The sequence below is a fragment of the Pipra filicauda genome, unplaced genomic scaffold (assembly GCF_003945595.2).
Source record: "Pipra filicauda isolate LSUMZ 115617 unplaced genomic scaffold, ASM394559v2 scaffold64_size3178608_pilon, whole genome shotgun sequence".
In the NCBI taxonomy this organism is placed as follows: Eukaryota; Metazoa; Chordata; class Aves; order Passeriformes; family Pipridae; genus Pipra; species Pipra filicauda.
Window position 1 is genome coordinate 2,117,528 of NW_024104809.1, and position 23,863 is coordinate 2,141,390.

At 40.3% G+C, this 23,863-nt stretch overlaps 2 protein-coding genes across 6 annotated transcripts in view; one reads left to right on the top strand and one right to left on the bottom strand.

The window, feature by feature from the left end:
• Window positions 1–2,822, top strand: part of ST3GAL6 (ST3 beta-galactoside alpha-2,3-sialyltransferase 6) — a 58,014-nt gene extending 55,192 nt beyond the window's left edge. For 3 of the 4 annotated variants that reach the window (XM_027727595.2, XM_027727598.2, XM_039388446.1), the window contains 2 exons: window positions 1,569–1,648; window positions 1,886–2,822. In XM_027727595.2, coding sequence (XP_027583396.1) covers window positions 1,569–1,648; window positions 1,886–1,958 — 153 coding nt within the window. In that variant the 3' untranslated portion in view covers window positions 1,959–2,822. The remainder of the gene's footprint in view (window positions 1–1,568; window positions 1,649–1,885) is intronic. The other variant, XM_039388448.1, reaches the window with a different exon arrangement.
• COL8A1 (collagen type VIII alpha 1 chain) overlaps window positions 1–23,863 on the bottom strand; it is an 86,366-nt gene that overhangs the window by 9,419 nt on the left and 53,084 nt on the right. The window contains exon 3 of one of the 2 annotated variants that reach the window (XM_027727591.2): window positions 22,397–22,512. The exons of the other annotated variant lie outside the window; for it this stretch is intronic. The gene's annotated coding sequence lies outside the window, so the exon portion shown is untranslated. The remainder of the gene's footprint in view (window positions 1–22,396; window positions 22,513–23,863) is intronic. 2 annotated transcript variants of the gene reach the window in all.

The window sequence follows — 23,863 nt, forward strand, 5'->3', positions numbered from 1 at the left end:
ACTCAAGAGTTTTGAGTGCCTTTTAATGCACACATTACCGCTTGCATATAAAGAACTCTTCTGCCTTTCTGTGCCCAGAAAAAGTTTTATGTTATTTTATGTTTTCAAATTTGCCAGCAGACTAGTTAAATACAAGGTAGGGGGTTTCTTTTTGCAAGTTCAGTCATACTCCACATAAAAGCAGGGAGTGAAGGCAACCAAATATAACTTGACAGTCATTTCCTCTGAAAGCTAACCAGTTTCATAACACAAATTAAGACTAGCTACACTGACCTAATCTTATTTTCAACAGCGAAGAGCAGGAGGACAGTAAAGGAGAGTGCAGCCCCTGTGCGAGGGCCCAGCCGTGCTGTTGGCAGGATGCAGTTGGTCCGTGCCTGACTTTGGCCCAAGCAGGTTTGGGGTTCCACATAATTTTGCTTTTAATGGTGCCTGCAACTTCACTGAAAGCTGTACTTGTTCTTGAGTAGGTGAAGAGTTTACCTTGCTAAAGGGTCTATAAGGGCCTGTGCATTCAGTAGGTAGGAAAGTAGGATTTATGGTAAATGTAATCCTTCTTGCCTCTTGTGAAACTATCCCACAGAGATCAGGTTTATTTTTTTTTCCCTTCCTCCTTTTCACTGTCCCTTCCAAGGAAACCAAGTAGTCTCAAGTGTCTGTGTTCAGTTTAGATTACCAAGAAATAGCTATTGTTTAGTATGTTAAAAATATATTTTGCTCAAGGTCTAACAACTGTGTCTGATTATCATGTGGTATTTACTAAATCTGAGGCAGTCATAACAAGTATTGTCATAATAAACATTTTAATAAGCATGCATGCATAAACCTGTTGCTAATGGGAAATATTCAACATGTGGCAGATGACTTGTTTCTAGGTTGTTTGGGTTTTTTTAATTCAAAATGGTGCCTGCAGTTTCTTTCTTAGAGAAGTGTGAAAACATCTAAATAAATGGCTTCATCTTAAAAAACGATGATCAACTATAAGCTATCTTCGGCTTCACTGATAATTATATGATCTTCTATTGCAATTCCTGGGGCGGTCTCCATTTGTAAATGCATTTCCAAAGATGAAGCAATTGCCTCTGCTCCAGTCTTTCTGCAAATACATTCATTCATGGGCTCAGTCAGCTCACCCAGCTCTCTGTGGGCCCCCTTGGACTTCCCATGTTTCTTGCTTCCAAACAGTGTATATCTGCATGTGGGCCTGTATCTCTTGCTTGTGTGCAGGTATTTATATGTGCATATCTATGTGAAAATATGTCCTGGGAGTGGAGGCAGCCACAATGAGAAGGAGATTTTAGCCCATGCAGACACATAATTACATTGCCCTTAGTCTTCTCCCTATGCCCAGTGTGCTGTGAGCCTACTTACGTGGGCCCGGGTAGGCATCTCCTTCTCTCTCTGCAAACCTGGGCATGATTAGATTGGCAGCCCCATAATCCCTAACTCCCAGGCACAAGGCTCTGCTGACTCAACACAAACACGAAGCTCATGATTTACGATGATACTAAGATGCCTGGCGCTAGTAATTGATTTCCAGGGGAGTTCATCTCTTGCGTGTTTTTGAGGATCTGGCCCAGATGCTGTTTGCTGGAAAATGCCTGAAAGCTACTTGGAGTCAGATGGCAGGGAGCCGTGACAAGGATCAGTAAGTTGGGCACCGCTGGCCGGGTGACCACAGTCCCCGGGGATGCAGCTCTCTGGCGTGGTGGCATGTGCTTGTTTGCACGAATCGGTGTCTGACCTTGGGGTGGGGATGAAGGACCAACGTGGGGGAATGTTTGCAGAAAAGCATGCGACTTTAATTATGGGATTAGAATTAATTATAGGTAGGATTTAGAAAATACCTGCCTTTGAATACATTTTCCTGTTCTCTGCCATACAGCATGCACTTGAATCCTCTGCCTAATGCTCTCTTCTGGGCAGTTTGCCTACAGTCTTGGTGGCAGGCAGATTGATGGAGGCACTTTAACGACTGTCACCAGCTCCCGGTTCAGCGACCGGCTGCGTGAGGCACACAAACCTGGACCCAATAACGTGGAACACACAAAGTGATCAAAGCCTAGAGCTGCCTCCCCACTTATCAGCATGTAACCGCCATCCTGGCACCGAGCCCGAGACTGGCCACCAATGCGTCCGAGCACAGACTGGTTGTTCAACGTGGGAACTGGACTGAGGGCTCCTTCTCTGAAGTGGTGGTGCTACCCAGCGCTGCAGAAGGAGCTCCCTGTGGGGCAAAGGCAATGACACTGTCCAAGGAATTTGCCTTATCAGATGTAACAGGTTTGCTGTGTGCAGCCCACTGGAAAGGAGGCTGGTTTTCATGAAAGTGCATTTGTAGGCAACCAACCGTTTCCTAGGAGAGCTGTTGGTATGAGGATTGTTTTGGCAAGAATGCTTTGCATCTACTGCCAATCCACTACTCCAGAATAAATTCAAAGACAGACAACTGGTGATGTGCTTCAGACTGAGGTGTGTGATCCAGTAGGCTGAACCTCGAGGTGTTGATAATGAACTATGGTGATTTCTGGTTGCAGAACAGTGTGAACAGGGAACTGCAAGCTTTCTTTGGAAACCTCCTTTCTCAGCTGTCACTCATCACTCTTGGCCTTACTCTGCCCTGGGACAGGTTGTGCTGGCTGCGTGCAGTAGAACCCTCCCAAATTTTTATGGTACAATTGTTTGCATGTTATCATGGTATAACAGTTTGCAAAGTGTATCACAGCATTTTGATGTTTTAATCCAAAGCAGTGCCTCTAGGCAGTGCTGCTATGAATTAGACTCACTGGTGAAAGTGTAAATAAAGTTTCCATTTCACTACCTCTCGGTTCAGCCAGCTACAGCTTTGTGAGCAGGCCACACACTAGCAATGGGCTCTGAATGACAAGTAAATATTCTGCACAGTTCACTGTTAAACTTGTTAATCAGTGAAATGCTCCATCTCATCAGATGTGTAGGGGTAGACAGAAATGAGGGAATCTCTTTTTGTGACAGTAAACTGAAGCACATCCTAAATCTTTGCCCAAATTTCTGCCAGTGCCAGAATCTTATTCTGAAGGTTATCTGTCAGTTTTACTGGTCAGAGAACTCTTAGTTCCTCATTTGATTAATCACATTATTGTACTAAAAGCAGAAAAAATAAATTGATGTCTTTGTGGAGGTGCATTAAGTCCTAAAGAGGCACGAAAGATCAACTCTGGCTATGTATATTTTATTCTAATACAGTGTGGGTTAAAATTTTCTTACATGTATCTGGGAAGACTGCTTAGAGAGAGAACATTCTGTGAATTACTAGATCTCAATACCTTTAGAAAAGCTTATATGTGCATCTGCAAGACACAGCTAGGTGCTAGAGTGTGTATTTTTCTTAAACACTTCCCAAGAGGTGACAAAAGAAAGACAAATCCTGATTATAGAAGTGTTCTTGGTAATGACAATGACTGATTGTTATAGATGTGGCAGGGAAGATAATCTGTCTTCTTATCAGTTTAAGTGTTACATAAAGCACTAGAGCTGCCTGCAGTTGTAATATTCATGCAGGGTGGACTTTTCAGGCTAAGGTATACTTAGTGCCAAACCTAAGGAGACCAGGGGAAAGTGGCCAGAAGCTGCTCTTGTGCTTCTCTTGATCCCGAGGCTGTAGCAAGTACTGTTTCAGTTGCTGGTGCCACTTGATGTCTGACTTGCCCTGCATGGCCTGTGGGCCACCTGCAGCATCCTGCTGTGGTGTGACATCCTACCACTGTCACCATGCCCTCACTGAGCTAAAAAGGCTGCACTGTGTCCAGGGTGGATAGAACCCAGCCACAGCTTTGGGAAAGGCAGGTGTCTGTCTTTGCTAACACTGAGGTCTGGCCGGCATTCTGCCATGGGACATTTTGGGAGGTGAGGGCTCCTGGCAGCTACAGAGTGCCTGAGGCAGGCAGGAGGGATGGCTCTTTGGAAAGAGGTAAGTTTTAGCTTTTTATTATCAGTGATGAAGCAGGGACTTCTCCGAAGTTTAAAACGTTTTAGCTCTTTTTAGCACTGCATGCATTCTGATTAAATGTAAGTGCTTTACAGATCTAAATGGGAGCTGTTAAACCCTACCAAGGAATCAAGATCATGAAATCTCATTAAGAACAAGAGACTAATTCTGGGTGCATGGGTTCTTTGGTTGAAGTCTTTTGGTTATAAGGAAACGTTATTTCATGTGCCCCTGTGTAGTGATCTCACTCCAGGTTTTGCAACCCCTTATAGCATTTGCTTTAACAATCCTGGGAATTCCTGCTCTATAAAGCAAGAAATTTGTGCCAGACTCTTGAAGTGCTTGGCCTGATCTTAATTTGAAATAATTTATTGTTCTCTGTGACTCCGGTTGCAATCCTGTGGCCTTACGCGTTGTCTTCTTGCCATAAAATTTGCTTGATTGCCTCTGTCTGAAACTGGCAAGGCACAGCATTTTTGTTCCTTTTCTCACTTTGATGGTGTACAAAATGTGTTTTCTTGGCTCTTGCCCTCATGCTGTTTCATGACTTTTTTTTCTTTTTTTTTTTTTTTTTAATAAAAGCAAAAGGCTTTGGAGGCTTTATTTTGGAGACGAATTGTTGCAATTTACAATATTTCCGTTCACTGTGCTTTGATGAGCCTGTCAAGAGAAAGAAAGAGCAGCCTCTCTCTCCCTTATTTTTATTTGCTGTGCTCTAATTTTGCAGCTTCCCGGAACTCCAAAGACCCAGTCCAAGGGAGATATGAAAACAATAACAAATGTCTGTAAAATATTTTTCTTGAAAAAACTTCCTCTCAGACAATTTTTATTGGAAGATTATTTGCCATTAAAAAAAATTCCTGCCCTTTGCATACTTTTCCTACCTTTGTTCAAACAGTGGAAGAAATAATCTTGCCTTAGAAAGTTAAACATACTAGACTACTCCACCTAGACAGAAATCAGGAGCATGTTTTAAAATTATTTACCAACAGTTATTTTCCTATTTTATTATAAAATATTGCAGATATCGTTGTATTTGTTAGGATGTGCTAATCATGACCTGACACCGTTCCATTCACAAAAATCAAGCAGATCTTACCTTGTGATCGTATTTCCTAAATGGGTGAATTATAGACAACAATAACCACAACTGAACACTCACTTGGGTAAAATTATTTCAAAACTGAGAATTTAATTTTTATGAAAGACCCTTTGTGCTCTGGGTCATACCTTTGGGCAGACATGAACATGGAAGTTACTAGATGGTTGACAGTGGATATGCCAATGTACATCTGAACTTGGGTGCAAATCATGACCAAAACCCGCCGAAAACTCAAGTGGACACCTCTAACTGCCATGGCTGAACTGCACACACACATCCCTGTGTCATGCCAGAATAGATCTGCCCATAATGACCTTCTTCCTCTTCCTCTTGTGGAGCAGGTAAGAAAATGCATCTTAGTCCAGTGTGCTTCAGCAACATAAGCACTTGACTAGTTGAGGGGCAGGGAGGAAAAGCTTGAAATCATTGTTACTTCTGAACAAATGTAATGTGTACAGGCCTACACAGATACCACTCTCTTCCCACTGTACAAGTGCAAGTGCAGAAACAAGGGTAGCATGACAACCTGAGTTGTGAAGTACTCCCTGTAGGTCTGATTCAGTGAATACTTATAACAAATGTTTGCTACGTCTCTCAAAAGCACATAGAAGAAAAAGGACACTTCTGAAACACATGAAAGACCCTCCCCATCCCATTCACACACACTTATCCTGCATCCATGAAAATATATAGTCATCGAAACTCCAAAAATGTCATGAGGGAAATTAATTTCCTATATGCAATCCAATGTACTATGGTTTAAAGGACTTAAAATTACCATATCTGTCACCTTGGAACAACCCAACCAAGGCCAAAGGAAATCAAAGCCAAGTGCTGAAGAGCAAATACTATCAGTCACTCACTCAAGTCTCTCAACTCTACTCCAAGAGAAACAATCTGAAAGGTTCAGTGCAGCCATTTGGACCCATGATAACTGTGAGACTAGCAAATATTCAGGCTGCAAAGCTGGTCAGTGCTCAACTCCCAGGGCTAATGGTTATAAAAGAGCCGCAGTGGGAGTCGGCACTTTTATTTCATCAGTGCTGCATCCAGGATGAGGGGCTGTGCCAGTGGGGATAGGCTGACAAACACACTGCTGCCCTGCTGCTCAACTGGATCCAAGGCAGACACCAGCTTCCCTTCAGCTGCCTGCTGAACTACGTGGCAGACTTGGGGCTGAAAGGATATAGGATTGGAGCAGGGAATTGAAGCACTTCAATCCATAATCAAAATCCAAGCCCCCAATCAGGGACTGATTAGCTCTTGCCTGATCTGTCTCATCACTGAAATCCTCCTCAAAGTAGTGGTCCCACTGGTCCCAAACCCTTCTCAGTGCCAGATGTGGAGTTGAGGCTCCCTTTGCCTGCTGATGCCTCCCAGTCTTTCAGACAAGGTCTCATGGGCTTTCCCTCCTCTCTGTGGCTTCTTGGGTCTACTGTGACCTCTGCCAGCTCCTACCTACCCTCCTGGGAGCTGACGCCTGTAACCTGCTGGCTCGGGCATGCCTAGGGGGAAGGAAATATGAACTTAAATGCCTTCTGCTAAAGGAAGGAATTAGACCCCTCTTCCTCAGTGCAAGGAACACTGTGCTTGAGCTGCTGATGGCTGCACCGAGTTAGAAAGAAAAATTTGGCACCTGCCTACAAAAGAGGATTGTGAACTATGAACCGAGAGTGAAGGGACTTGAGCGCATGTACTTCATTCACCAGAAGGCACTTAAACCCAGGAGAGAGCTAGGATTTAAGATGAACTGAAATCTTCAACTTTTCCTATTTGGCTGTCTTAGGCAGCTCCCCAAACAGTGGCTTTTGTGAATCCCCCTCTGAGGCACTTAACTCAACTTACACACATGCATGGAGTCCCAGCATCTAATTCAGGCATGTGGACTCCATTATGGAGCCAGATACAAACTTCCCGTCATGGATTAGGATCTGAAAGGTTCTATGTCCTGTATTGTCAGTCAACTAAGGCCTCCATTCCCTACCCAGTCCTTTTTTGTTTCAAAATCTGGATTACTTTTAAGCAATTATGTATTTTAAAAAATTATTTTTGTATCTATGCAAAGGAGTAGTTAAGGCATGTACTGGGTATTCCCCAGATGATACAGTTAAGTCAACAATGACTAACTTCACAAAATCTGGCATTAGAAAAAACAGTGTACTTAAATGACATCATATCCTTCCCCACAAACTTTGTCCACCAGATCCCTACTGATGAGCATCAGAACCAAAGGTTTATGGCTACCTACAGGCCATGGCTCAGCCAAAATCAAAAATAAATCCATTGGGCTGATATTTCTCTAGCAAGGAAAAGAATATCATGTTTCTCCAAACAGCAGAGTGTCTATCAGCAATGCTTCAAATGATTTTCATTTCTGTGTTTTGTTTGATGGGGCACCTGTGTTAATTCCAAGTTAATTTTGTCTTTGGTCAAGAAACCTGCTCAGATTTTCAGATGTTAGTGGAAATCATGTATTCTTGATAGAAATACTTCTAATCTGCTTTGTGGAAGGCTTGTTTAACCATGCTAAGGAAAGAGATGTTCTTGAGTGCATAATTATAGCCCACGGGCTCAGAGTTTAAGAGGGTTTTTCTCTTAGGTCTGAGCAGTATTCCCTGAAAATTGTTGCAAAATTCTCAATAAGTTAAACAGTAAGGCTGATCAGATCCTGCAGGAATGAGCTCCTTAAAGGACTGTACTCACACATTCTACTAGTAAAGTCATCCAGGGGCTAATGTTTTCAGAAGATGTGTTTGCAGCTTTGTGAGCTCCAGAAACCTTTGAGAGAGACTTTGGCAAGTACCAGTACTGGACACAGGGTGCAATTTTGGCTGTGTTTAGAGTAGGAGCATTTTACTGCTAAAGGAATACTAAATGTCAAGGCTAGAAGCAGCCATACCAGCAACTCTGAGCAATGTGCTGGGATAGTAAGCGCTGCCCATGCACATGCACGTGAGCATATGCACACAAATGAAACAATCCATAAAATAAAAAAATCAAAAGCTCCCAAGTCAGCTTTGCTGGTATTTCTGCATCTATGTGGTGGCATAATTGTTTCACACTGCTGACTGAGGGGACCTCAGAGCACAGCAGCTTCATGGCAGGCAAAGGAAGAAGCACCTGGAGGAGAGCTGGATTCAGAATGGAGGGGAATGTGTGAAGGAATTAACTGACATACCAGAGATTTAACAGTGCTCTGCTTGGAACTGAGGGGTAATCCAATGTCTTCCATCATCACCAATTTAAGCTTTAATAATAAATAAGAACTGATTGTACTGGACAAAAATCTAAGAGCTTTTATAATCTGTGGGATTGTATGGCATCCATGTTTACTCTTTCATTAGATACTGTTTTCATTACAGGTTTTTGAAAATAACATGCAGAGAGGCAAAGCAAGGCAAACTTAGGGAGAGTTTTCGTCTTTTCTTTTAAGACATAGTGGGCAAAAAGTACAAACTGCTGTCACATGACAATGCCATTGCCTTTAAATGTTTCAAATAGTATCTGTAGAAATAGATTATCACCCTCCTCTTTTCATTTTCAACCTAGAAGGCGACACCAGTAATGAAAATCACTGAAAAATTGAAAAAACCCTCCAACTTGGTGTCTTTCATATTTTTGGCAATTGTGTTTCTTTTGCCTATTCAGGCTCTAGACTGGATTATCTCCTAATATGTGTACAAATCTCATTAGTCACCTTTGAGAACTGCTGTTAATTCTATGCATGCCTCTCCTTCCTGAATTCCTTCTTGTTTTATCCATCTTCTCTTTATTACTAATACCTATACCTTGTTTTGTCCTTTCTTCTACCTTCAACTTATATTTAGTCCCCAGATAATGCAGTCCCTTAACCATGGTCTGTTGAAAATAATTTTTTTCTTCTTTTGGTAAGGATTTCATGCCATTACGTCTTTGGTTTGGAATGAAGTCCTCATCTTGATTAAATGTGACACCTGAAATGAGGACTAAGCCATGACAAGTCATCCAGAGGAAGGGGAGAGATTTGTGTTTTCCTTCACTTGCAGTCATCAGTATATTATGACCATGAAACACTGCTGTGGCATTCATAACCTAGTGATAACTGTTATGGAAGAGAAGACAAACCTACTTATTTTTCATTTGGAAATGCAAAATTATTAACGCAATATTGTTGAAGAATTTCCTGGCTAGTTTTCCGTTGACTGCCTCAGGCTAAAAATGATTGCTGAAGTTTAATATTTTATGAAACCTCCTGACTATGAAGGTCTAGTAATTCTCCTTGGGAGGATCTGTGACACAGATAAAATGCAGAAACCTGAACAGACATGATGGAAAACTACATGCAGTAGAGACTGTAACTTTGAGAAACTTGTGTCCCTCCAGTGCCTGTGCATCAATTATACTGGTGAATATCTGTTTTTTAAAGTAAAAAAAAAAAAGGGTATTTCCTAGAGTTCAGTAATATGGGCCTCCACAATTATAAAGAAAAACCTTACATGATCTGGAACAGATTTTTCTGTAGTAATTCAATTAATTGCTTCCATGTAACAATTAGCAACATTGAAAGCTCATGAAATTCAACAGTCGGGGAACTGGTCACCTGTGCAGACAGGTAACTTGACATAACCCCATTAATTTTGATGAGAACTGTAACCTCTTTAAAATTTGCTAGTTGTTAAATATTTTAAAATGGATCTCAACCTATATATACCCAGACAGTTATCCATGCAATAGACTGCAGCCTGTTTTTCTTAATCAAGCACAACTACAATGAGAATTTTGCTCAATTAAGAACAGAATAATTTGGCTGGTTTTTGTTCAGTTCTTGGCAGTAGAAAAAAAGTGGTCTTTCCAACACTAAGTGCCAGTGCAAAATATTTTGGCAAGGAACAAATGTCAGTTTAGATCTATGAAATTACCATTTCCAGGCAGTAAAATTAGAATCACTCTGGTTTGTATTAGCTTAAAAATGCCCAAACCCTGGCCAGCTATTGTGTAGCTAAGTAAACAGGTATCCACTACTGGCCCAAATTCTATTCTCAATTATAGTAGCATTTTGACTGCAGGGGAAGCAATTCTGATTTTTAAGCAGAATAACCAGTATCACTGAGTATTAACTTTTCCATGTGCTTAGTTTATTGATATTGGTGTTCTGTTGTAGAAATTATCACAATGGTTAAATGTATCCTGTTTGAAGTGAACAACACTGATTGATTTTGAGTCCATTTTACTGCATCTTATCTTGCCAATGATGACATTTAATAGGATGTCCCAGATGAACAGCTTCACTTGTCTAGCCCCTCTGAGCTAAAAGGAAATTTTCCAAAGATGGAAGAGTTGGAAGATGAGTGGGAGTGTTGCTTTCCTTTAATTATTTTCTTTTAAGGAAATGTTTTTCTTATCATTCTTTTTATCTATTCAAAACTATCCCAAAGTCTTCCTGGAAACTGGGCTGGAAATGTCATGAGAACAGACATTATTTCATATATCTGATATTTTTTTTTTTCAACTGGCGACAAAGATCCCATTTAATTAAATGAAAGCAGACTTTGGATGTCTCTGTTGATGTACAGACCTACAGGCAGTAGGAGAATGAGGGAAGAACCTGTAACGTAAACCTATCTATTACATTAAAAATACATACTTATGTTCAGACTTGACCGTTGTTTTACAAGGAACTCCCAAGAAAACATGCATGTGGATCCCATTTCCTGCAGAAGTTTGCTTTTAATGCTCATGTAATCAACATATCATACTTCAAAGATTTTTTAGTTTAGCTAGAAATAGGGCTGTAAATGTTCTACTCATATCCTTCCCCGTGGCTTAGCTGATGCTACCAGCCAACCCACTTCATACCTGCAGAAAAGACTACTCCTTGTTGGCCTGCTAGGGAGCTCTGAGGGCCAAGCATCAGCTCTGCAATCAGGTCTATAAATCTTCTAAATTATTTGTGTGCTGGAGCTTCTCTTGCCATTGTGATGAAGAAATAATTGAGTTGCAAAATTCCACCAGTTACATATGAAGCTCATGTTGTTTATTCTCTAACAAAAGCATTATTTTGTAAAGGGGGGAAGAAGTATAAATGTAAGCAGATACATATGTTTTTAGTACTTAAACCCATTTAATTACATTATTATTTTTGCCAAATAAGATGACATGGACAAGTTAGATGTTAGCCTTTTTTGTGAATTTAACCAAAGTGATCACGCATATTGTGTACTACACAACTACCTTTGATCTTTGTCCAACCACAGCAAATTAGTGCAAAAAAAAAAAGCGTGGGAGGACCCAGGGCTTCCAAATGTATTAAACTCATTACTAAGATGCTTTAAACTTACTCATCATTCAGCCTTGTTCACTCTTGGTGATGATGGCTCACTGACTAAAAGTAATAATCCTAAATTGAATTGTTTTGTAAAGAAATGCAGTGGTGCCTCTGTAATTATGATATAGATGATTCTCAAGAAAAACCCATTTTGAAGGTTGCCACATTTTAAAATGCATTTCCATTTAAAATGCATTTCCTTGCTCAGCTGTGGGCTGCCAAAGGATGTGCATAAAAAATGAGCTGAGGTGTCAGTGTCCAGAAAAGCCAGTGTTTTTTTCTTCATATAGAACACGTTTTTTCCTCCGGATAGAAAACAGACTCCCACAGTTGCTGTCTCTGAATGTGAGGCTGATGCTCTGAATCAGCATGGTGAATAAGGCACATGCTGAATGTTTACTGTTCTCTTAAGATATTCTTTATTTCCTGCAGTGCTGGAGGGGAGTGAGTTAGAAAATTATAAATGTGAAATACTGTTCCTGTCTCCTATGAGGACACGCTGCCTAGAGAACTAAGGACGTACTGGCTTACGTTTTTTCCCCAATTAATTCCTAAGGATAGACTTAGACATGCTCGTATCTCTGAAAAAGACTGAAGAGAGATTATAAACTCTGGTATTGTTGATTATCAACTCTGGTATTGTTGAGTTAACTAATGGATTGGGCAGTAGCTCTGAGAAAAACTCCTATGCTGGAATTGAATCCTGCCTGCTTGCTCAGACCATGGGACTGCAGTAGGGGGTGGCAGAATTCTGGTTGTGAGCCCTGACCTGGTATGTCCAGACACCATCACTCAAGCAGCAGGCTCAAGTTTTAAAAGAACTAGAGATTTTTAAGCATGTGTGTAAGGGTGTTCTAAACTACCTCTGACCTTGGGCAAGTTACTTACAGCATCATTTTTCTTTCGATGCCATGGAAAAGGCAGACCTGAGCCAACATATACATATTGCTTGCTGTCACTCCACAGCTCCTACTTTTTGGCACATTCTAACCCCTGCTCACAAGTTTCTTCCACCTTGAACACTGCAGTTTCTATTGGAGATGGAAAGAAGCAATGGACACAAGCAAAACAATGGCAGTGGAGTGTCTTGTAGTGTTTTAAAGTCCCTCAGTTCCCATGTCTCATTTAGGACACCTCTGGAGTTCAGGACTCCAGATGAGGTCTACAGCACAAGAGTAGAAGTAAGTTGGCAAGCCAACCTGTGATGAGCATCCAGATGGTGCAGCCTGACTGACAAGGGTGTTCATGCTACCTGGTTTGAAGTTAAATCTTTGGTGCCTCTGCAAGACATTGCATATGCTTCTGGGGCTGCTGTGGTATTGCCATAGGTATTGCCATACTTTGCTAAATCTGCTTCAGTTCCTCACTTGCAAAATGGGTCTGAAACTCCTTACTTAGCTCTGAGTGATGCTCTGAGTGAGTCAAGCATCTGAAAGAGGGCTATACTAAGTCAGCCTTCTCTTTCTGGTGCTTATGAATGTGTAACAAACTTACTTAAGTGCGGCAGTAAGTGGCAGTAAGCTCTTTTGTGCACTGTGTTGTTTCCAATAGTTTCCAGACTCTGCAGTTGACTGTTTACAGGTCCCTCTGAACCTCTGACTTCAAATAAAGCTACAGAGAGATCACAAGTCAGTCTTGATGAGCTGACACATTTATTCAGGTTCTCTTCAGGGCTATGAAATGCAAAAGAATAGTTTCCTGAAAATATATTTGTCAAGAAGATGAGCACTCAAGATAAACAATATAGTGGAGGCCAAAAAAGAAATTGAAACAGGACATCCCCCCACATTGTTTGCTTAAGCAAAATCAGATGGATTTGTCTCTGGGGACTCCAGGACTGGAGCTACATTTTTTTTTTCATGCTAGGTGGCATATTTTGCCTGCTCTTTCTTTTCTGGCCTTGCTTTTGTGTATATCAGAGTGTCTTAAGCAATTATTCACCTCAGTTGTTCTATTTCATCCATGCAAATTAGAACTGCAGTTGCAGTTAATATGAAACTGTAGCACTATCCGCATTTTTTCTTAAATCCTTAATGTGTTACTCAAATTCTACATGCTAATTCATTGCTTGATCTGACTACATACAGTTCGTTAACTCACTTTAAACCCTCACACAAGCATCCATCCTATGCCTTTAATTACAATGTCTTTCAAGAACAATTCCCTTCACAGTCTATGATGTTATTAAGAGATTGAATAATGCTTTACAATTAAAGGGACACATTTCTTTGTCTTGACATTTTGATTTTTCCTGGATTAGGTCACTATTAATAATGAAATTATCTTGCTTCTGTATTTATTTCACTCCAGTTTTAAAATCACCAGAGCAACTTTTGTTCAGAGTCTTTTCCAGAAATTCTTCAGTCCTAGAAAAATGCATACTTCACTTAAACCAAACCAAACCAAAAAAACTATAAGAAATGGGTCTTACTGGAAGGAAACTTTACAACAAGTCTGCACTTTGTGAGAGAGGAATAAAGTTTAGGCTCTGATGCTCATCTCTGAGTAATGTAATTGAGAAGTATCTTCCTTTGCATCAGTGGCATTGTCCATGTGTAAAATTGGGATAAAATGGCTGAACAGAACAACTGCTTCATGTTTGTAGCTAGTTCATCTCCTGAGAAACAGTGGAGGAGCCTTCCTTACTGCCAGCTTTCCAATATGGCATTCAGCATGACTGTAAAAGTCTTGGGGAGAAGGAGGTAAAGAAGTCCTGACCAAAAATCACACTGGCCTGGTGTGCATTAGTACATTAAAAAGAGAAAAGAGTGTAATAAGGTTTAGAATAATTTTTTGTTTTAATCATGGAAGTCCTTGTCAGTCAGCTGCAGTAAGCAGCTGAGTTTGCTTAAGGAAGACAAAACAAACCAGGGCATGATTTGTGCATGGGGAGGCCATGTCTTTTTTGTGCACTGGCCTCCAGCCACAGGCTGCTTCCAGTGCTCCAGCTGGGTTGGGGGGGACGCTGCAGTCTTTGTGTCTTCACCTATTCAGATTCTGGTTCCTTCCCCTCCACCCTCTCCCAGGGTGGCAGAGCAAGCCAGCCTGGGGCCTGCTGTCCTAGAGGATTAGCCCTTTGCTTTAGGGAACTGGGAGAAGCACTCCTACCACCATCAGTGGCCTCCACCTTCAAGCTCAGCTGCTCAGGCTGTGACCTGCTTTTGGAGCTCGCCTGTTACAACTTAAGGACTAGGTAGTGCTAATGAGTGAAAAAAGAGCTGAAACGGGTGATTGAAATGAGCCTCTGAAAGCAGTGGAAAGGCTGGCACTTGCACAGTTCTGTAAAGGAAATACTGTTATTCCTAAGGAAAGGGTACTATTTCTACAGCTACAATTTAAGACATTTCCTCTTTATCACCGAAGCTGCACACTGGGACTCATCTAGGCTTAATGCAAACACTGCATCGGGCAGTTCAGGGATGGTCAGCTCATATGAACAATTGTAGCTTTGTAAACTTTGTTTGGAGTTTTATTAGATTCCCTACTGCAGTCTTCAGTAGTCAGAATGGGCTGTGTATTAAACCCATCTACTAAACCCATCTTGTATAATTTTTCTAATTCCTGATGTAGTCACTGTAACTAATTTGTGGCAATAATCAAAGGAGAATCAGATGTTTATGTATTCTTATTTGTAACAGGGATAAAAGAATGGATTGTTAGCCAGTATATTTATAAAAACAAGCACACTGAATGCCAAATGGTGTAGCATCAAATGTTTCTCATCGGTGTATATGTATTTAAATACTGACAAGTGTTACAGCCAATTCAAACGTCTGTTGGAGCGATTTTTGATCAGTATGGAAACTGCTAGGTTTCCATGGGAAGGCCTTGGGAGCGGACACGTCTTGGTACTGACACTGCCCCATAGGTGGCGTGAGCCGTCCGCTCAGCACAGACACGGGTCTAACACTCCTCTTGCATTAAAAAAAAAAAAAAAAAAAAAAAAAAAAAAAAAAAAAAAACAAAATAAAAAAAAAACATGTCCACATGATTGTCCTTTATATAGGAGCTATGGCCCATATTGGCTGGTGCACAACTGCTTTATACTGCCTTCATGTCTGAACTATCACACTGTGATAAATGAAAGATAGTTCTTTCTGGTAAAGGTAAAATATTATTTTAAGGCACAATGTTTGCCTGTGCCTATGAATGAGGAGAGTCTTCCTTTCTTCCACGTACTTTGATCACCTACAGACAGCTCATTACAAACAGCATATTCCTTGTAATGGCCAGGGCAAATATGATACAAACTGAGCATTAACAAATACCTTTTCTTTCTGGCTTCCTGTCATTTAGTCTGTGTTTAGCTTTTCAGACACTCTCTCCTTTGTCAAAAGGCAAGGGCCTTTGTTTTCTGGCTATCATGGAAGTGTATCATGTTGGAATATGCTTTACTCTGAGCACATCAAAGTCTGCAGATTTTTCTGCTGGTGGGTAGACAATGGTAAGCATCAGCCCTTTGAGCTTAATCATTCTGTATTTAGGGAAGAAAGGGAATGAATGTGGAGTGTGTCTGCAGTTCCTACAGATATATAACGCCCATTTAGGGGTCATATTCATTCCTAGCTGGGTTTAATCACATGTGAAGTTGTGTTTGTATTCCACATCTGGCCATGGCTGGACAAAGTAACGTGTACATTCAGGCATCTGTTCTGCTCCTTTCAGCACTACTAAATCTCAGAGCAAAATCATCCGTATCTAGGTAAAAAGTGAGTGGAGAGAGGAAGTTAAAAGGAGAAGGAAGTCAAAGGAGGACTGTCTGGCGAGACTTTCTACCTTTAGGTCTTCACAACCACTGCATACTTGCATGGGTAACTATTATACTTCCAAGGCAGGTAGAATGGACATCAAGTTTCAGGTACAGTAAAGAGATTTGTATCTCAGGGTGCAAAAATATCTGTCTCAAGAGGGATATAAGGGAATATGTTGCACATCAACTGGAATGGGTATTCTGCCTGAACCTGAAGGACAACGTGTGCCAAGCATGCAAGCATCTGAGATTGGAAATAGATCCCTCGTGGCATTGTCAGGTATGCCTGTGGGAGGCACAGGGAAAACCCCACCAGGCGCCTTCAGCACCTACAGACACAACATGGGCTCAAGTGTTTGGCACTCCTAGCATGCACAACAAACTCCTCATGTATGATCGTGCTGAGATACACCAGGGGTTGTGAACCTACGAACGCAAAAAAAGAGCTCACTTGGGAGGTTAAAAGAATACCTTGCAAAAAATTTGGCCAATACCTGGCTCAACTGCTGTCCTATTTTTACTGTTTAATCCCATTCACACTCCTAGTTATCTCTGAATATTCTCAGCCCAGGAAGGATGCACCCTAAGAAAAGATTGGTACAGAAGAATTTTTTCTCGTTTCAGCAGCACAGGCCTGAATACTAGAAGTAATGATTTAACAAAAAGCAGTGGTTGCACTCACATCTGAGGTACATAGGTAATAAAACTCTTCTTTGGGTTTCTGAGGTTACATACCTCCAGGAAAACAGTCTCCACTTGGTTTAAATTTAATTGAGTCGAGGAAATAAAAATGTCATTGTCAGTGTTTCACAGGCCCAGCTAAACTTTTCCCAAAGGAGATGTTAATAATATTCAGAGGAGGGAATGAACTCACCGCAGGCAAAAATTATAATAGAAATAATAATAAAAAATCAGACTCCTTCAAGTCTCCTTTGGTTCAACTATGGGTTGTAGGAGCTTTCTCATAAAATATTTTAATGATATTTTAATGTGACTGTACACTGGTTGGGAAAAAATGAACATAACCTATTGAGAGTATTAGGACCCTTCCTCATCATGCTAAATTTTTAGCAAGAAAACTGCAGGCCACTTGGCATAGCTGAAGCTGGTTAAGCCTTTAGCTTATCAAACGTCACATGAAAGGTTGGGGCCGAGTAAGTGTTAAGGCTGTGTTAGGATGGCGTGTCCTCAAATAATTGTAGAATGCCAAACGCAGAGCTCCCCGTGTTCCTCCAGGCTGAGCAGGGATGCCAAATATACAGAATTGGAAGCTGCCTATCTGGGGTTTTTTATTTGCTTGATATTGTGCAGGCAGCAGAGACAAAATACCAAAAATACTTGAAATCCTTATGACCTTTCTCTGCAAACTGTGAACTTTGTCCACTAAACTCAAATTTCTATTTACACTGTCAGCACAGGCTCATGCCGTTGCCTTTTCTTTGCCTTTTCAGTTTGTCATGTATCAAGGGACAGCTTTACAAACACTGCACAAGAGAGGGGACCTGAGCACATTCCAGACCTTTTGCAGCTTCAAAATACTAAGTCTCCGTTCTGTGGATTGCTTAAAAGTAGCTGTAATGCCAGCAAAGTAGCATGAAATATGCTGTTTGCACCCAAAGGAAATATTCTACATAAAGTCTTTGCCATCAGTTGGCATGGCTCACGTTCCCAACTTGTGTCCTGACTCCATGCTTCTGCACAACTGACTCCATTTACACCATCTCCCATTTACATCAGGAATACACAGGTGATGGCTGAGTAAATGGTCCAAAAATGCATTCCGTAAAGTAGAGCATCACCTTCCTAAGTGAAACATCCCTGATTTCAGCATTGTGCTTCAGTATTCATCCACCCCTTGTAAATCATGAGCCAGACTGCTGCAGAGAACAAGTACAGGGGAAATTTCAGATGTATAAAGTAGAAATTGTGAGAATGAGTAGAGGAAGTAGAAAAGTGAGGGTGACTAAGCACTGACATGGGTTAGGGAGTCTCCATCCTGGGAGATAATTAAGAAGCTGTCTGGACATGATCCTGGGCAACCGGTCTAGGTGTCCCTGCTTGAGCAGGGGAGTTGGACAAGATAAGCTTCAGAGGTGCCTTTCAACCTTAACCATTCTGTGATTCTGTGAAATTGTTCCTATAAGACTGTAATATTTGTCACTATTTGCATAACTTTTGCAATTAAAAAGGACAGCCTTAACCAGGTACTTAAATAAACCCAACAACTACATAAAACTCCTTTGAAACTAAATATTAGATTGAATTATATAGCAAATATTTTAGCTGAACTGTCATTAGCTGGGCAATTCTTATGACTGTATTTCAAATTTCATTTCATCCTGTAGTACCATTCCTTGAACTTTACAAGGCAAAGGTATTAATAGAGTTCTGTCTGAACTCTTTAGAGTCTAGAAAATTGTCTTAAAATGCAACATTTCCTGAGAGACTCCTGCATGGAAAATACATTGGTGTTTCCAAAAGAAACTGAATGAGTGCACAAGGAATCATTACGTGGATAAATCATGTCAATGAGGCTTTTGAAAGAAGATTTTTCACTTCATGCTGCTTTTCCCTGAATGTGAAAGCTATGGGAAATGTGTGGAAAACACCTGTGAAATGATGATAACAGCTATATGCTCTATATGTTGCTGTTAATCAGCTACCTGTTAATGAACTATATGCTTCAGCATAAAACAGGAGGATTTATGTGTAACGCAAAACGCATAAAAAGACTTACTGTTTGGTACAACTTTTTCCTAAATCAGAGAGGCACATTGCTCCAGTCTTCCATGAATTTCCTGTTATGAACATAAAAATCTGCTGCTTACTGACTCGAAGTCTCTTTTCACATGAGTTTGTCTAGAAAGTAGGGGACTAGGGAAAAAGAGTATTTAACAAGCAGCAGGTTCCTTAGGTCTCTGCTTTGTGTAGCCTGGGATCATAAACTTGTCATCATGGTTACTAACAGCAAGCAGGAGGCATCCATAGAATATCTCCAATTCTAATGATTTGTGGAGGCAAGTTCATCCTGTTCTTTTTATGTGTTCTTCTGTACTAGAGCTTTATGTGTCAATTATCGCTACTAAAGCCCTAAACAAGCCCCTCTTCTTCAAAACACAGACAAAAGCAACCATTGGGTTTATTCACAGTAATGCTTGGATTAGTTAAAGAAACCACATTCACCAACAGGAAAAGAGAAGTAAATTTCTAAGCTATTGAATAACACTGCTATGTTTGGAAAGGATTTTTCTTTTGTAATTCTCCTTTAATTTCCTCCCATCCAAAGCTGCTGAGAGGAATCTGAAGCTAGGTTTTCACGAGTGACTAAAGGATCTAGCAACTGACTCCTTTTTAAAATAAATGGTCCTGGAAATGTAAGGTAACATTTCCATAAATACTCAAGTAATTTGAGGTTTAGGTTCCACTAAAAATCATCCAGTACTTCCAGCTCCCCAAGTGAGACAGGGAAAATTCAGACCAGTAAACTAATCCTTATTATCAGATAAACAGGGATTGAATGGAGGAAACTAAAGCATGAGAAAATGAGGAGAAAACTGAGGACACAGGAGATTACTACGTTCAAGAAGTTTATACACTAAAAGGCATAAAAGGCAGTTCAACAGGAAAAAGGACAGACAGAATATCAGACCATATAAATCAAAACACTGCTTTTAGTTACTTAGGTTTTCTTTGGATTTTGAGATACGACCTCAGTAAATCCACACAAAATTGTATAACTTTATCACCTGACTCAGTGCCTCTAAATTCAGCACAATATTTTTTTTTTCCTTCTGCTTCCTGATCAGATTAGAAAGTGTCTGAAGCTAAAGTGTGCATTCTGGTAACCTTTCTGAATAGTTTTGCTTTCTTCATTTCAATTGTTGTTTTTCAATTTAAAAATATTAAAATACCACAGTTGGGTGGGTAGTGACTACCATGACACTGTGTAGAAAACCAAAGCAATTTGAAGCAAGCTAGACATTCTGAGTACATTTTTAAAATACCTTATTGCTTAAATAAAATAAATCCCTTAGTCTAGCAATTACTTTCAGATGTTTGATTGTTTATTTTTAAAGAACTGTCATATCAACCATTTAGAATTGACAAGAACTACTTTGATATCTTCATGACTTTTTTTCTGGTGTTTCTCCCCTCCTTATATTGGGGACTATGTACTCATCTTCAATCTCTCTTGTATTTATCTTAATTTTGCTGTATTTTATTTTATTAGAGGAAAAACTTAGCAGAGCTGTTTGTGGCAAGATTCAGTTACAGGAAACCCAACAGCTAAGCCCCAGTTTCAGCTGAGACAATTAGACTGTTGATTTTGGTAGCAGCTCAGGACTTCTACTCAACCCAAATGCCTTTCAAGTCTATCTGCCAGTTGATGCTCAAGTCTGAAAATTTTCTGTATTTTTGCTATAGATAATTAATTTGAGGGTTATTTCTATCCAGATCTGAGTGTTTTGCTGGAATTCTTCTCCATTCACTGGAATAAGTTTAAAAAAAAAAAGAAATAACAATATTTTCCAGATCTTTCAAACCTTTTTTAAAGTTTTTTTCCTCCTTAATTCTCTGTTCCTTGATAACTGTGAATTGATGAGGATAGTGTTTGTTACTCTCAAAGCAATTTTGCCATGCATGAGAAGCAGTAGGTGCTAATTTGTAATGCTTAGCTTAACCATTGCTTTTTTCTGTCCAGCAGCTGTATTTAATAGCTCATACTTCTGTTTCACCTGTTGTAGGTAAAGGACTCTAAAATACTGAACACATGATACTTCTTAAAAAGTGATCTATATTATTATATAACACCAGAAGATATTTATCAGAAGGTTTGAAGAAATTACTAGTAAAAAGAGCAGTGTTCTTTTACACTCTTTTCACCAACTGCTACAGAAACTTTGCAGCTGAGTTATCAAAGTCCACTGCCATTCTTTGATGTTTTTTTTTTTTTAAGTGGACGGGCTCTAAAACTTTCTAAAACTTTTTTTATGGATGCTCTGAGAGAATGTAAATGCTAGCTGAGAAGTGGTTTGTTCTCTGTCAATATTTTGTGGGCTGGAGCCTTGAGCATTTTTTTCCTCTTTTGTTTTCTTCCTTGTTTTTTTCTTTTTAGACTTTTCTAGCAGTCTTTATAGGGTAGGTCACAGCAGCTGATGCTGGGTGAAATGGTTACCAGGGACAGCTCCAGCTGAGGACGTGGACAGAGATCCTAAAATCCTGGCACTGCACCACTCCACCCCAGTGCCTGTGAACCCAGTGAGTTCATAGTTCAGTGCTTCCCAGCGGGTACCCACCCCAGTAAAGCCCAGTGGGTTCACAGAGAGGGGTCTCTGCCAGGGCTGATGCTCTATTGCTGCATGTTTGTGGAGTCATGTTTGTCTGATTCTACTGGTTTCATTTCAGACAAATTGTGTATGATTTCTCTGCAAGAGAGAAACACTATCGAATGTGGCATTCATCCTCCTTAAAAGATGTCCAGAAAGTCTGAGGAATTTACATGATTAATTCTTAACATGTGGATTCTTTTAATTAGCTATCTAGAAAGCAAAACAGAGTGCAGGACACTACTGCAGTGCAGCTTGTTACGCAATAATGCATTTTTTCTTCCAAAAGTCACACTTGATAACAAACAATAGTCATAGGCATAAGATGACTGTGGGCAGTATGAGCTAATGTCTAGTTGTCAGAAACTTTTCCATTAAGGCTCAGAATGATGTTTAACATACTCTTCCCATTATTGAGCTAAACTAAACATTGTATTAAGTATGGATTTCCCAATGAACATTACTGCTGTTTATTTTAACATGTGCATACATATGGAAGTGGACACATGTACATTTGGGATATCAAAAGCACATCAGTAGCATGGTTCACTCTGTTTCCAGGATATAATGTTTTTTGACATTTCTTTTTTAATGAAACCTGTCCTTACCCTTTTCTGACCATAGAAGTAGGTTTAAACCAAGATTCTTTAAATAAACACAAAAGGCCAAAATTACATATTCCCTCCTATTAAACAGTGGAGAATGACTGAAAGGGTAGATTTCTTTATCTAGGAAAAAAAATGCTGCTGAGGATGATCACCAAAATTTATGTACCATATACTTTTCCACTCAAAATTCAAAAGCTTTGGTGTATAGCAAACACTTGAATAACTCATGAAATCCTGAGCAAGTGATAGCTTTAAGACAACTTCAGTTTTAAGGCTTTGCACTTTGTTTTTGGCATTACATATAATTTGTTTAGGATTTCAAAGCTGAATATACTTACATTTAGGTTTCAGGAAAGGGCAGAAGAAGGGCAGGTTGTTTGCTTTTCACTTTAAGAGACCTAGATTTCCTGATTGTGTTAGGCACGTTGTTACTTTGTTGATTTTAAGTTGGTCCCTAGGGGGAAAAGAAAGCTTATAAGAAATGTATGAGCACACTATCTTTTTTTTTTCCCCCAGAAATATTACAAAATATTGGCCAAGATTTTCAAACATAGTGGTTTAACATAGTCTAAATTCTATATTCAGGCTACTTATTCAAGGTCTACTGTTCAGAAGTATGAAAACCTGGCAACTCCTTCACTTTAAGTAGCCTTTTTAGTTACTCAGTGCTTGTGAAAACTGATGTAGCAGTTTAAATATGGGCTAAAAATCCTGGTGTTTGGTGTTTTTGTTGGCAATCCTGTGATAATTATGCTGTAAATCAAAATATGAGTTTGGATTTCAAAAGCGCCTTGAGCCTTGTTCCCACTCTTCTGCAGAGACACTGCATAACTTTTTCAGATTACAAGGTATAAAATTATCGGTTTGAAGTACAGATGAAAAACTAATCTCATATTTCTTCACATGTGTTGCGCCCCTGAAAATGCACACACAAACCCTTTCATGCAATGCACAAATAAAGTCATTAGTTCCCAAGAGACTTAGATTAATATGATGTGCTTGGAACTACCAAAGGACCGAAGCATTACTGCACTCATAATGTGAGAATACTAGCAAGGGGAGTCACAGAAAATGCTAATGTCCTATATAAATATAAAATATGAATATCTCTTTTATAGGCTAATTGTTCTCAGGCAGCTGCTACCAAGTCCTGTGTGCCTCGCCTGACCCAATTCTCACTGACATGACTGAGAAGAGTCTCTGTGATTTGGTGGGTTCAGCTGCCATTGAGATATTTAGAGTTCAGGCCTGGATGGTGAATTCTGGAGAACTGTGCTCCCACTGGAGTGAGCACGTGCTTTGGTGCTTTGCTGGATCAGAGTTCAGGAGGCCCCTGTGCCTCTCTGCACAGCCCCTGTCCTCAGCTGCTGACCACACATTCCACTTGCTGCCCAGCATCCGTCCCACTTGAAGCCATGGGCTAATAGAAAACCAGCTCTTTGATAGGCAGAGTGATGCTTTTCATATTCTGATTTGCTTTGTGGTTGAAAATTGAGATATTTGGCCCAAGGAAGACCTTGGGCCTGTGTTTTCACTCTCCAGAGACATTGATTTCCCAGCAGTCAGAGTAACTCCAAAGAGCCAAACACACCCAAAGGTATCTCTCCGTTTACTTTTAGCATTTTATCGACCAGGGCAAAATTAAAACTCAAGAGCAGTGGCTCCTAAGCTCTGTACAGCTGAGCTTCAGCAGTGCCATTGTACCCCAGGACTCAGTGGGCCCCAGGCAGCTGTGACCTGGGTGGCCTGGCCACCATGAGACTGTGAAAGTCTCAGTGGGTGGAAGCATTTGGAGAGGAAGGTGT